Raw genomic sequence first — 14591 nt, 5'->3', positions numbered from 1 at the left:
GACAGCATATAGCAAACAAAAATACCGTTGTGTATACCAGTAAAGCATTGCACGCAAATGTTGATTTCGGACAGATGGCTGTGGCTAAAGCTCTCCATTCCTGCAATATGGGTTTATGAGCTTTCACATAAACCTGTGCAGTTTTCCCCCCTCTGTCACACTGGTAAAAGGGTGATATCTAGTCGTGGATGACTTTCAATGCATAACACCCTCCCCCACGCTACACACATTGTTTGAAGAGGGGGACCCCATCTGCCCCCTTTTCCATAAGAGCACCCTCGCTATTGTTTCTGCAGCTCACAGAGAAAAGACCTTAAGAATTGGCCGGACCGGGCAACATCTGGCATTAAATTCCACATTTATTTATGATCACGAACAAGACAGTGTGCAGGTTTAAAGGGAGATGGTGGTATTTGATCATATGTCTGGCATAAACTGGCTTTATTTGGAATAATTATCATGTTGTTATTACATAGCAGCAATAAGCACAATGAGCATACTCAGTTACTCCATAAACATCATTCAATTGGTCTCAGCCTGAATAACAATTATGGAATTATGTATTTCTTAGATTGGGTGCATTACCAAATTCTCATACAATCTATCATTGCTACTTTTAAATGAAATGCTCTAAAATCCATGTTGATTCTTGTAACACGGCTGCTCATATTGTTTATATTTCAATGACCATTCATACAGTCAGAGGTTATTTGGGGGTGGGAGAGTGAGTGAGAGAGAGAGAGAGAGAGAGAGAGATGGCTTTCTCTAGAATTTAGTGCAATTAAAATATTAGAACTGCAAGGCCAAAATCCACTCAAAATCCAATGCAATGGACAAATGCACAAGAGTCTCCATCTTGTGGGTGAATTGTGGAAGCAGTCTACGACAGTGAAGAGAGCCAAGAGCTGTTTCTTTGTCCAAAGTCCCCTGTCATAATTTAAGCCAACATAAAAAGAGACTACAAAGAGGCTTATGTTTTAGATGCTATTTTTTCCGCAACCCAAAATACATATTAAGCTATTTTTGTTCAGATTAAATGTTTTTCAAGAAAATTCCATTCAGCAAATCTCTTTCCTTATTTTGTGAAAAGCTGTCTATATATCTACATTATAAAAAAACTACAACATAACGCTATCGGTTGAAATATATAGCCTAGTTATATTTTCCATATCAGTAAACTAGCTTGAAAATATCTGTAACAGCCTGCATACTACTAAGAAAGGTTTCATTTACTTGAGAGTGCAGATGTGGACGAAGGTTACTGTCCCCTTGTGGCAAAATTTCGCACTTCATGTTATTTCATGTGACAGTACAAATTATTGCCACCAGATGGAAGCAGTCCCCCACCTTATATAATATTTTTTTAATATTATATACTTAGGTTATTATTCGTTTTAGCTACATGACCTCAAACTACTATGCAGCGTGCAGGTCATAAATGGCTAAAACAGCTTAGTTTAATGATTTAAGTGGGCTTTTGGAGATATCCTGTTATAAATAACACACCAGGGTGGACATCAACCTTGTTGTCTTTTGTTTATAAAGATTCAATACTTATCTTCACACTTCCCTGTTAAAATTTCCACAGTGTCCAAAAGGATGAAGTCTTGATGTTACTGGGTAAAACTATAAACAAAAAGTCAGAGGCTTGTAGCCACTAAAGCCTGATTTTTCATCATTTGCAACATCATCCAGGTCATCCGATCCAGAAATGTGATTTCATTCCAAACCAGATCTCCTTTCAGTTTTTGCATGAGGTCCTGCTTTTACAGTCTAAAGTATGTCCTCTAATCTTTAATCTATTACATAGCAGGGCATGAGCATCACTTTGTCTTAAAAAGTGGTGGGGAGAGCACAAGCTGTGCAACAGCGTAGCAAGAAGAGTGTGCCTCTGGATGCACACGAGAACTTTGTCACCCACTGACCTCCTGGCCGCCCGCCTGATCTGCTCTGGTCTACTTGGTCCTCTGAGCCTGCAGCGTCACCCTGGCTCCATCCCTCTGGCTCCACCTTGGTTTCAAGCCTCACTGACTTTGCCTTGTTCCTGTACCCCCCTGACCTACCTGTTTTCCCCCACACCCCATGGACTTTAAAAAAAAAAAAAAAAAAATGTTTTAGGTTAATTACTGTTTGTTCATGTAATGTTTCTATTGTTTTATGCACTTAACATGAACTAGGTGTATGGGTTGGGGTTTTTCTACATTAGTAATTGCATTTTATGTACCGGATTACAATACAACTTTTTGAAGAAAAACTTTTGACAGGTAAGTGTCTAATGCACAAGAAACCTCTCCAGTTCTTCAGCAAGAGTTTCCATTTAGTTCTTTTATGTAATATTTCATGCTCATTGTGGCTCAGAGCAGATCAAGCGGGCAGCCAGGAGAAGACCTCAAGGTGGGGACAGGGTCAGGAGGCCTGGGAGGCGGCTGCAGGACAGGGACTGGGTGAGGCGGCGGAGCCGCTGGGGCAGAGTCTCTGGGGGAGCGCGCGGAGCCATGGGAGGCTCGAGACAGAGTCCTGGATGAATGGGAAATGACCTCCGTGGTCGTGGGTGGACACTCGGGAACGACCTCCGTAGTCGTGTACACGGGAAGAGACTTGGGAACAAAAACTTCTCTTCCTCCTCCTCTGGATGGCCCGGAAGAAAACCACCAGAGCGCGATCTGGATAGTGCACTACATTCGCCAGCTCTAAAAACTCATGGACGTGATCCTCAACTGAATGGTCCCCTTGTTGGAGCAAAATTCTGACAGCCACTAGATCCATTCTTTGGTCAGTCTTTCTGTAATGAGGCAGACAAGAAATGAGGATCTAAATGTGTTTTAATGTGTTTAAAATAATAATAATTAAAAAAAAAACTGGTAACTCAGAATAAAATGCCAACAAACCACAGGAAACCAGCTACAGACCATGACAATACATGTGAAGACTAGCATGGGAAACAGGGAAAACAAGGGCTTAAATACACAGGGGCAAACAAGGGAAGGAGGAACACCTGTGGAAACAATCAGGGGAAAACCAATCATAAAATGAAACTACAAAAGGACTACAAACTAACAGGAAACAGGAACTAAACAAGAATTTCATCATAAAAGTCAATACAAAAAACAGGGAATATGTGACAGAGCACATGCTCAAAATGTTAATCTGTGAGACTATTGCGCTTTGGGGTAAGAATATGAGGATATTGATGTGATAATGATCAATAAATTATTAACAATTTGCTGACATTGCCTTGTTAATATGTAATCATGTAATTTATAAAAAGTAACTGTAGTCCGATCAAATTACAAATACTTACATGTAATCCGTTACTACCCAGCACTACCTATCTATCTATCTATCTATCTATATACTGTATATATACAGTATAAATATATGTATGTATATCAGTGACCACAGTACTTTCTTTAAACACCTGTTTGTCACTATACAGTGCAAAATATTCCTGATCCATGAGATAATTGCGTGCAATGTCTAAAGTTTGATTTTGAGGTCATTTGATCTAATATTTAATCATTTTTAAAATGTTGAAAATGTATGATGCTAATGAGAATCCCTGAAATTACCACATTTTAAGACAAATTACTTATTTGTAATTTTCAGTTATGTTTAAGAGGATTAAATCAAATGTTTTTTAGCAACTGTCCAATAAGTAAAAGGATAGTATTTCAGGTAAAAAAGCACCCCTTCTGAAGGGGCTAAAAGCCCCCATAAAACACATTGTTTTTAATAAGTGGGGTGACTAGATTTGTTATGAAAAATGTTAAAATTGGGCTCACTGTGACTGATCCAATCACAATGGAGATTAATTTATTTACAGAATACTTAAGATTTTATGAAATGCCAAATGTGATTGAAAATGAACAGAAATGGTTTACCATTTTCTGAAGTGGTTATACTGAATTAGTATTATCTTAATTTTTTATTTTAAAAAAGCATCTTAATGTCTCACAGATATTTTCCTAAGTTGACAAATATTGCCCTATAACTATTGTCCCTATATTTACACTATATCACTATAACCCCCCCCCACACACACACACACCCCCCGGGTGCCTTTTACCCGAGTGTGAATTTTCATCAAAACAACCTTCCTTTATTATTTCTTTTCACACAAATTATGTTGCTCCATCAATATTCAATAAAAATACATGTATTTTTTCAATCATGAAACACTTTGTGACTAGAAATATAGCACATTTTCCTTAAGGTGTGCCTTCAGCCCTGTTGTACCCTCTCATTAAATTGAAAAGGACACACATACAGTAGTATAGTGTACAAGCCGTCCACACTTTAAAGTGATTATTAAAAGCTTCCTTAAAGAACTAACTAACTAACTAACTAAATAAATAAATAAATAAAAAGTAGTACAGTAGTAGCCTATGCTTCATGTAATGCAGTACCACGGAATTCTTTAAAGTACCTTAAAGTATAATGTCAGTACCATAGTATATGAATGTGGTAATCATCAAAAGATATCAAAGTTTGCTATCTGATTCCATCACTGCACAATAGTACAGCCACAGTACTTTTATGTTATAGAAAGAAAAAAAAAACATTGTGAAATTAATACTAACAGTTGGAGGATGATGCCTCTATATCTCACAAATTCACTCACATTTGTCTCAAAGTGATGTTTTTATTTATTTATTTATTTTATTTTATTAAATCAGTAAAACCCCCCCATCTGTTTCAAGACGAGACCTTTCCTATTATTAGGTCACCCATCTCCCCTTTAAGTCCCCCACTGACAGGAAGTCCTCAGAAACGAGGGTTTTCCCCAGATATGGCAACCTGGGCAGAAAGACACGCGATTTTAGTTGATTTCCTGTTTCCGGAATTCCGCACAGACTGACTGGTTGTCGGCGAATGAAATAAACAAAGACTCACAAATCAGACTCCTAACACCTCCTCTCCTTGCCTGCAAACATGGACACTGGTGAGTATGTGTAAATATTGTCTTTTGCCGCTCAGCGATGCGGGTCTACGGCTTATATCTTCAGAGATGTTGACATGAAACCAGTAGCATGAGTGGCTAACTAGCCTGAGCTGTTTACTAGTACTGAAAGTGACTAAGCAAAGGTGTGAGATCGACTTTTAACTCTTGATCTCCTATAATAAATTGAAAGTACTGGACGGACACTTTAAATATTCCATACGTAGTTATTGCTTGTAATAGTTTGAAAGAAAAAAAAAAATTGGAAATTGAAAAATAAGCGTAACGCCGGTTCTAAGTCAGCGAACTCCAGAAACAATGAATGGAGTCAAACTGAAGGTAAAGTGACTGTCAGTTACTTCATTTGTGTTAAAAACGATATTTCATCTTAACAATCTTGACAATTTGTTAAAGTTCTGTTTGTGACTTTGAAAGGAGCTTTTTGCTTTGGACTTTGAGCCACAGTGATAAACTGTGTTAATTTGTATTTGATGGTTATATGTCGCATTTCTTGTGATGTTTCTTGTAAATAGCAATCTTTTTCATTTTAGATAGATTGTAAGGACAAAAAAGGAATCTGTGGTTACAACCACTTTCATAGGGGTTATGTGAAGTCACTCTGTCAGTCTGCCTCTGGTTATGGCAACACAGCAGGACAAACAGTTTGATTCATGCATAATTAGAACTGCAACATACATTTTTAAACAATATGTACATTTACATTTCGTCGTTTAGTAGACGCTTTTTAAGAACTTAAGCAAAAGCCAACAATGTCGACACAGAAGAAAGAAAATATATCACACGAGCAAGAGTGCTGTTGTGGATGAATTACAGCTGTGCTGATATTCAGACCAACAGCACGAGTGTGATATTGCTTTTGTACAACTGTTCAACAAATAAGTAAACAATTTTGAATAACTTGCGTTTCCTCTCCACCAGAGAGAATAGTTCCAAAAGAAGACAGCATCAAGCACAACTTGCTTTTTGCACTGCTCTCATACACTGATTTCCAACTAGTGTTTCGTTCGTAAATAAATCCGTGTTTTGAATTAATCTTTTAGGGGAACAAAGTATTTGCGTATCTTGTATTGTTTTAGCATTGTTTAATGAATAAGTTAGTCACCATGAAGTGCCTTAATGAGCGCAGTTCGATTTGGTGATTTGACGTATTTCCTACTGAAACAGGAAGTGGGGGCAGGACATGTCGAACGACTCCTCCCCTTTTTTAAAATAGCCAATAAACTTAAGTTTACAGCCAGACACGCACCCCTTTCCACCATGCTGCTCAGTGCTCATGCTGGGGAAACTTGAGAAGCAATCTCAATACCAGCCAGCTTTTCCAAAGGTTTGAGAACCGAACGGTGATCTAACTGACAACATTAATTCATAACCAGTCCACAAATTTACATGGCATATAAAGCACAACAGTCTGTTTCCGGAAGTAAAATATCACATTCCTTTATTCCATAGACAAATTGATTTTCGACGATAACTTATTAACCTTTAAAGCCAGACCTACCATGAGCTCTGAGGTCGTTCATCGATGGTATATGCTTCCGTTGAAGCCATTGGTCTGCATTATTTCAACTTCATTGTTTATAAAGCGTGTTTGATAACAGAATTCATGGTAAACAACTACATTACCCATGATCCAGCAGAGAACACTTCACCAATCAGAGAACCGCGGACAAAAAAGCCCACCAAACGAGCCCAGGAGCGACCGCCCACTCCCATGACACAATGTGAATGACGCAATTGAGAGTCGGTGTCTCTTCACCCTTAAACCACTTATCTATTTGTACATATCAGAATATAAACATAAAATATATTGTTTCTATACCCTTAACCAACCACCTAAAATCAATAGATTTATATATTCCCATTGTTTTTTATTCAATGACACAATACGCCATGCTTCATAGGATTGTAGTCTGTGCCCTCACAAAAGACAGTAAGTACACAGTTTTGTACCTTTGTCTTTTAATCTGAGTTTCAAATACTTTTTAACTCAAAACAAATTTCATGGTGTTGTGATTAACCTCAGAGCTGGTTGGCTTGGTTCATGGTTCACTCTTTTATGAAGGATTTTATGAAATGTCTTTGGGAAAAATGAATTGGGAAAATACTTCTGGAACCCAGATGGCTGAATAAGTGGACGGGCACTGTTGCGCTCTATTGCGGTCTTTGTTTGCGACAAGGCTGGAGCTTTTGCGCAAGTCCAGTCCAGATGAATGAGAAACAAGCAAGTAAAAGACAATATATCCATGTTTTGAATCACATTACACTAACCATAAAGAATAAAAAACACGTACTCGAGCTGTACATCCCAAGAAACCTCCAGCTTCACAAAAAAATATAAATAAACTCCAGCAACATTCCTCACGTCCAGCTCCTGCATTGGAACGTCCTATTCAGAAGTGATCCATCCTTATGCCCTATTCTCTTCAAAGACAATTACCCTCCACTGTGAGAGCTTTAGATGGCTGAAAGGTGATTGCAGTCAGTCAGAACTTACTTTTTAAGCAACTCTTTTTGGAAATTCTGTTTGGAACGACCCTACAGCATGGATTGTGCTCCCTTCGAAACGCCCTGTGAATGCATGATCACAATCAGTTAGAACACAGCCAGATGCGCTGAATAGATGTTCTTGAAAGTGTTTGATTGGACAAGGTTTCTCAATCTCTACAGTTGTAGAAAGAAGTTCATTTTTTAACCACTCCACAGATTTCATATTAGCAAACTATAGTTTTGGCAAGTCGTTTGGGACATCTACATTACATGAGTAATTTTTCCAGCAATTGTTTACAGACAGATTGTTTCACTTTTAATTGACTATATCACAATTCTAGTGGGTCAGAAGTTTACATACACTAAGTTAACTATGCCTTTAAGCAGCTTGGAAAATTCCAGAAAATTTTGCCAATCCTTTAGGCAATTAGCATCTGATAGGCTAATTGGAGTCAATTGGAGGTGTATCTGTGGATGTATTTTAAGGCCTATCTTCAAACTCAGTGCCTCTTTGCTTGACATCATGGAAAAATCAAAAGAAATCAGCCAAGACCTCAGAAAAAAAAAAAAAACTGTGGACCTCCACAAGTCTGGTTCATCCTTGGGAGCAATTTCCAAACACCTTAAGGTACCACATTCATCTGTACAAACAATATAAACAGTATAAACACCATGGAACCATGCAGCCATCATACCGCTCAGGAAGGAAATACATTCTGTCTCCTAGAGATGAACGTAATTTTGTACGGAAAATTCAAATCAATCCCAGAACAACAGCAAAGGACCTTGTGAAGATGCTGGAGGAAAAAATTTGACAAGTATTTATATCCACATTAAAACGAGCCTTATATTGACATAACCTGAAAGACTGCTCAGCAAGGAAGAAGCCAATACTCCAAAACCACCATAAAAAAAAGTCAGACTACACTTTGCAAGTGCACATGGAGACAAAGATCTTACCTTTTTGGAGAAATGTCCTCTGGTCTGATGAAACAAAAATTGAACTTTTTGGCCATAAAAACCATTATGTTTGGAGGAAAAAGGGTGAGGCTTGCAAGCCGAAGAACACCATCCCAACTGTGAAGCATGGGGATGGCAGCAGCATGTTGGGGGGGTGCTTTGCTGCAGCAGGGACTGGTGCACGTCACAAAATAGATGGCATCATGAGGAAGGAAAATGATGTGGATATATTGAAGCAACATCTCAAGACATCAGCCATAAAGGTAAAGCTCGGTCGCAAATGGGTCTTCCAAATGGACAGTTACCCCAAGCATACCTCCAAAGTTGTGGCTTTAGGACAACAAAGTATTTGGTATTGGAGTGGCCATCACAAAGCCCTTACCTGAATCTGATAGACAATTTGTGGGCAGAACTGAAAAAGCATGTGCGAGCAAGGAGGCCTAAAAACCTGACTCAGTTACACCAGTTCTGTCTGGAGGAATGGGTCAAAATTCCAGCAACTTATATTGAGAAGCTTGTGGAAGGCTACCCAAAATGTTTGACCCAAGTTAAATAATTTAAAGGCAATGATACCAAATACTAACAAACTGTATGTAAACTTCTGACCCACTGGGAATGTGATGAAAGAAATAAAAGCTAAAATAAATAATTCTCTCTACTATTATCCTCACATTTCACATTCTTAAAATAAAGTTGTGATCCTAACTGACATAAGACAGGCAATTTTTTTTCTATGACTTGTGAAAAACTGAGTTTAAATATATTTGGCTAAGGTGAATGTAAACTTCTGACTTCAACTGTATGTGACGTTATGGATGTCTTTTTTTAGCCGGAAGAGAGAGACTGCAGATTTTAAATGCTTATGTCTTCTGAAAACGAATTTTGTAAACTTTTAGAAGTACATAACCATAAGGGATAGTTCGCCCAAAAATGAAAATTCTCTAATCATTTATGCTATCCCAGATGTGTATGACTTTCTTTTTTTCTGCAGAACACAAAGATATTTAGAAGAATATCTCAGCTCTGTAGGTCCATACAATGCAAGTTAATGGTGACCAGATCTTTCAAGCTCCCAAAAATCACATAAAGGCAGCATAAAAGTAATCCATATGATACCAGTGCTTCAGTCTGTCTTCAAAAGCAATATAATAGGTGTGGATGAGAAACAGATCAATATTTAAATCCTTTTATATTATAAATCTCTACTTTCACTTTCATATTCTGAATTGATATTTAAAGTGGAGATTTATAGTAAAAAAGGATTGAAATATTCATATGTTTCTCACCCAAAGTGATTGCATCGCTTCAGAAGACATATATTTAAAAAAAAAAAAGGTTATAAAAGAAAAATATACACATCTGGGATGGCATGAGGGTGAGTAAATGATTAGAGAATTTTAATTTTTGGATGAATTATCCTTTTAAACAAATAGATATGGACTAAAAGCAACAACATTTTTATTTAATTAAAAGATTTTTAATTCTTTAAGTCAGTGGTTCAATGAGTCACTCTTAACATAAATGCTCGTTTGTTGCCAAAATCTAGTCTGCAGAACGAATCAATGATCGAAATAAAAATGTATGAATGACCACTATTTGGAAAGCCACTAACACAAACATCCAGAGGTATACAAATAGTGAGGCGTCCCAGTGCCGTTATACTAAACATCACCCATTGAACACTGGTTGTCAATCAAATTTGATGATCGGTACTAGCTGTTGCGTTGTTCTTATATCGCTCAGACACAAAGAAACATAATTTCTTTCACAATGGGAGGAATGTTCTGAAATAATCTTTATGTAATCATGCAAATTAGACCTAACACATCTTCAGCTTTATGAATGCTGAAACAATGTACCATTAAAGTGGACTATATCACACAGACATTTCACTGAGGTGCAGATTTATTAAATTTATGTTGAGACTTCTTGTTTTGTGTTTGTATCCTTGTTTGTTGTCCAGGCCTGAGTTTGGAGAAAGCATCTGCTTTTGTGAAGCGCTTCCGCTCTGAACCTCGATATCTGCTGGCCCAGAACGTCTCAACCTGCATTGATCCGTTAGAGGTGTGCCTACATCGGCAGACGGTCCAGGATACAGTGCACATCTTCCAACACAGCATCCCCACAGAGGGCAAGCCTGTCACCAACCAGAAAAACTCAGGTACTCACACTCCAAAAAAACTGATACACTTAAACATGGTATTTATACACTATATATACAGGCACCGATAACCAATCTTTGCCAAAGAGTTTGCTTAAAATGCTAATGAGTTTGCTAAACACTTTATTTACATTTAAACACTATCATAAGATACCATAATGTAGCAGAAATTAAGAACTTTTAAAGTGAAATTACAGTTTGAACTGCACTGTTTTTTAGGGAGATGTTGGATCTTCTCATGCCTCAATGTCATGCGTCTTCCATTTATGAAGAAGTTTAACATTGAAGAATTTGAATTCAGTCAGTCTTATCTTTTTTTCTGGGATAAGGTAAGTCAGCGTCACTACTTTACTGTTTTTGCATTATCAGAAATTTCAGATTTTGATTTGAGAATTCACCGTATTTATTTTTTGTAAACAGTGCATTCCACTGTGTGTTGGTTTTGCAGTGTGATGGTTGCTCTCTGTCATTGTTTTAGTTGTAAATGTGCTGTAAATCCTCTTTTGTTTAAGATGTATTGTGTGAGGTTGTTTTTGGCCCACTGGTGTGACAGTTACCGCTCTTTGCCCCTCCACCTTGGTACACACACCCTTATTTTCTCGCTCCCTCTCTGTTCCTCTCTCTCTGTTTTTCTCTCTATCTTTTCAGGTGGAGAGGTGCTATTATTTTCTGCATGCCTGTGTGGAGACAGCTCAGCGAAAGGAACCAGTAGATGGCAGATTGGTCCAGTTTCTGCTCTCAAATCCTACTAATGATGGTGGACAGTGGGATATGCTGGTTAACCTTATTGGTCAGTTTAGCCCCTTTACGTTGAGCTATTCTCACATTTGTTTGGGGGCAGTATTTATGTGTCAGTCGAAATATATTTAGGATTAGCGATCTGAAGGATAATTTAGTTATACACTATACACAAGTCTTCTTGTGAATTGTTTGACATAAAAATTACTTCTAAAATGTATGACGCAGTACATTATTAACTGTTGCCACTTTAAAGGCCGATTTATACTTCTGCATCGAACCTACGGCGTAGGCTTCGCGTAGCCTGATGTGCACCTCTTCATAAATCTAACAACTTGTTGCGTCGATGCAGACCACAACAGATGTGATTAGTCCGCTTTGCAACCAGAGTCCAGGGTATGAAATTAACTTTTTTGTCCACCAGCCACAGTGGCATGTGAATGACCAATTTTATATACAGTATGTGTGTGTGTGTGTGTGTGTGTGTGTGTGTGTGTGTGTGTCTAATATATTAGTGCAATAACGTTCGTTAATTAATGCCCCTTATCTTGCACTATAGATTTAGCTCCAATTAAATGCTCTCTAGAATAAAAAGTCCTCCCCCTAATACCACCTGCATGTGACTAGGAAGTTGCAAATCTTGTGATGTAACAAAATAATTATGGCTATTTTAAAAGGAACAAGCCCTTTGATATGTCCCATCCAAACATCTGGTTTCAGTTGCAAATACATCAACACAAGAAAGACAACTGTGCCCATCAATTGATTCTATGGGGTCTTTTATTTAGATTTGTCCTTCTTTACATTTGAATTGCATTAACTATTTTGTTTTCCAGAAAAATATGGTGTCGTCCCAAAGAAGTGCTTCCCTGAGTCTCACAGCTCCGAGGCTTCACGTAGAATGAACGAGATCCTCAATCACAAGGTGCGTTTGAAGCTACACTTTGTTCTGGAAAGCTGCTGTTGTCCAGAGTGCCATATATCCCCTCTTGCTTTCATGTTGATGTTTACTGAATGAGGACTTAGCGGCTGCATGTGACCATGGTAACTTCATCACATAAGTGTTCTCAAGTCACGGGATGAGCAGAGGGGAATGTCACCAAGGTCTCTTCCATTGTCTTGTAAATAAATGAGGAAGATGGCGGTTTCAGTCTGCTCACATGACAATAAATGGAGAACTAAAATGAACATGGGAAAATGTGTCAGTAAAAGTGGAAAAAAAACTTTTCTGCCCTTTAAAAGAATGAAAGGCTGAATGATTTGAACACCTCAGTTCAGAGTTTTGGGGTATATTCATAAAAGTGGTGCGCTCGTTACTTGATGCGTTTTTTTCCTGATAGATAAATGTCTCTCTTTGGTGATGGGATTAAAAATTCCCTAAAAAAACAGATTTTATGATAATTGCTTTCAAGGAGAAGAGCCGCTTTCTAAACCTTGATCAGAGAAATGTTAAAAAAAATCAGTTTGAAAACAGTCATTATTTTTGCAATTCTGTTTGGCGCCACCAATGCCGCCTAAATTACACGCTTCACCTTTAAGAGCAATTTGTTTTCATGATATCCATGATTTTGCATACTGTAGCATTATATTTCCTTCCCTTTCATAAAATAAAATTGTGCTGTTGTTTGCATCTGTTTGTTTATGTTTCAGTTGAGAGAGTACTGTCTAAGGCTGAGGAACATGGTAGCCAGCGAGGCCACTAAAGCGGAGCTGTCTGACACTATAGACACCATGATTGAGGAGGTGAGGTGTGATTGTTAGGCTTAAGTGACCCAACCTTCCATTTATTCTGTGTATGTAGCTCCTCTTTTTGGCCATACGGTGGAGTCATATTACTGCTTTTGAGACCTCAACTTGCCTGACAATCAAGGTTAACTTTCACGGACGTCAATATGGTTGCAAACTCTCCAAATGTCCCATAAACAGAGAGAAATGGTAAACTGGCATTAAGATTGTCAACCTTACATTGCCATGCGTTCTTTTCTCTTTGTTCATTATCAGCAGATGTAAGCTTTGAAAAACTGTCCCCACTGAATTAGCTAAAAAAGAGACGCATTAAAACTTAGACACACAGCATTTCCAGAGTAAACAAACAGACTGGCACTGCTTCATAATTTTGTCTGTGAAATTGATACCAACTTAAGTTCGATAAACCAGGTCTTCAGTCACATAGATTTAACATTTGACTGGTAGTGTGTGTTAAATCACATATAATCAGTGTTGGGTCTAATCCAATTACAAAGTGATAAGTTACTCTAATTACTTTTTATTCAAAAAAGTGGAATGCATTACATTTAAATTCTTGTAATCAGATTACAGATACTAACTTTCAATTAATTTAATAGCTTTTAAGTACATTTATAAGGTTATGCTTATTTCGAAAATATTATTTATGTAGAATACATGAATTATGGCCCCGTAACTAGTCACTGTGAAGGAGAAATGAGGTGCTGAGTGTATGACTTGTGTGTAACAGTGAACAAGGAAGAAATATAGGCTTTTTTTTTATTATTTGTTGAGCGGAAAATTGTGTTAGAAAGTAACGTAAAAGTAAAGTAATTAGTAATGTGATTGCGTTTTCAATGAAGTAATTAGTAAAGTAATTTGATTACAATTTTAGATAAATAATTAGCAATTTGTATTGGATTACTATTTTTAAGGAACTGCATATAATTAATAAAATATAGAAAAGAATATGTAATACATTTCTCTTTATAAGAAAAAGGGTCACATTTTATTTTACTGTGTTCATTTTTAGTGTGTATTTACATAGATAATTACTGAGTAATACTAATGAAGTACTGTGTAATTATTTTGTAGGGCTGCTTGACCTTACATATTCTTATTACTATAGTAAGTTAAAATAGTAACGTGTAAGATGCACTGCCTGGCCAAAAAAAAAGTTGCCTTTTGGATATAAATGATGGTTATGATCTGGGGTTGCTTCAGTTGGTCAGGTCTAGGCTCAGCAAAGTTATGCGTCAATATAATGAAGTCAGCTGAGTACCTGAATGACCAGGTTATCCCATCAATGGATTTTTTTCTTCCCTGACGGCACGGGCATATTCCAGGACGACAATGCCAAGATTCATCTGGCTCAAATTGTGAAAGAGTGGTTCAGGGAGGATGAGGAATCATTTTCACACATGAATTGGCCATCACAGAGGCCTGACCTTAACCCATTGAAAGTCTTTGGGATGTGCTGGAGAAGACTTTATGGAGTGGTTCGACTCTCCTGGTGTCAATACAAGATCTCGGCCAACAATTTATGCAACTCTGGATGGA

General features: G+C 37.6%; 1 protein-coding gene across 2 annotated transcripts in view; it reads left to right on the top strand.

Moving 5' to 3' along the window:
* Positions 1–4783: 4783 nt before the first annotated feature.
* Positions 4784–14591, top strand: part of LOC127422393 (bleomycin hydrolase-like) — a 43969-nt gene continuing 34161 nt past the window's right edge. The window contains exons 1-6 of one of the 2 annotated variants that reach the window (XM_051665884.1): positions 4784–4942; positions 10371–10568; positions 10788–10897; positions 11217–11358; positions 12143–12231; positions 12957–13049. In XM_051665884.1, coding sequence (XP_051521844.1) covers positions 4933–4942; positions 10371–10568; positions 10788–10897; positions 11217–11358; positions 12143–12231; positions 12957–13049 — 642 coding nt within the window. In that variant the 5' untranslated portion in view covers positions 4784–4932. Of the gene's footprint in view, positions 4943–5007; positions 5279–10370; positions 10569–10787; positions 10898–11216; positions 11359–12142; positions 12232–12956; positions 13050–14591 lie in introns of those variants that run through there. The other variant, XM_051665885.1, reaches the window with a different exon arrangement.

Source organism: Myxocyprinus asiaticus, chromosome 31, assembly GCF_019703515.2.
Source record: "Myxocyprinus asiaticus isolate MX2 ecotype Aquarium Trade chromosome 31, UBuf_Myxa_2, whole genome shotgun sequence".
In the NCBI taxonomy this organism is placed as follows: domain Eukaryota; kingdom Metazoa; phylum Chordata; class Actinopteri; order Cypriniformes; family Catostomidae; genus Myxocyprinus; species Myxocyprinus asiaticus.
The sequence above is the reverse complement of the archived record's forward strand: the minus strand, read 5'-3'. Positions and strand labels throughout refer to the sequence as shown.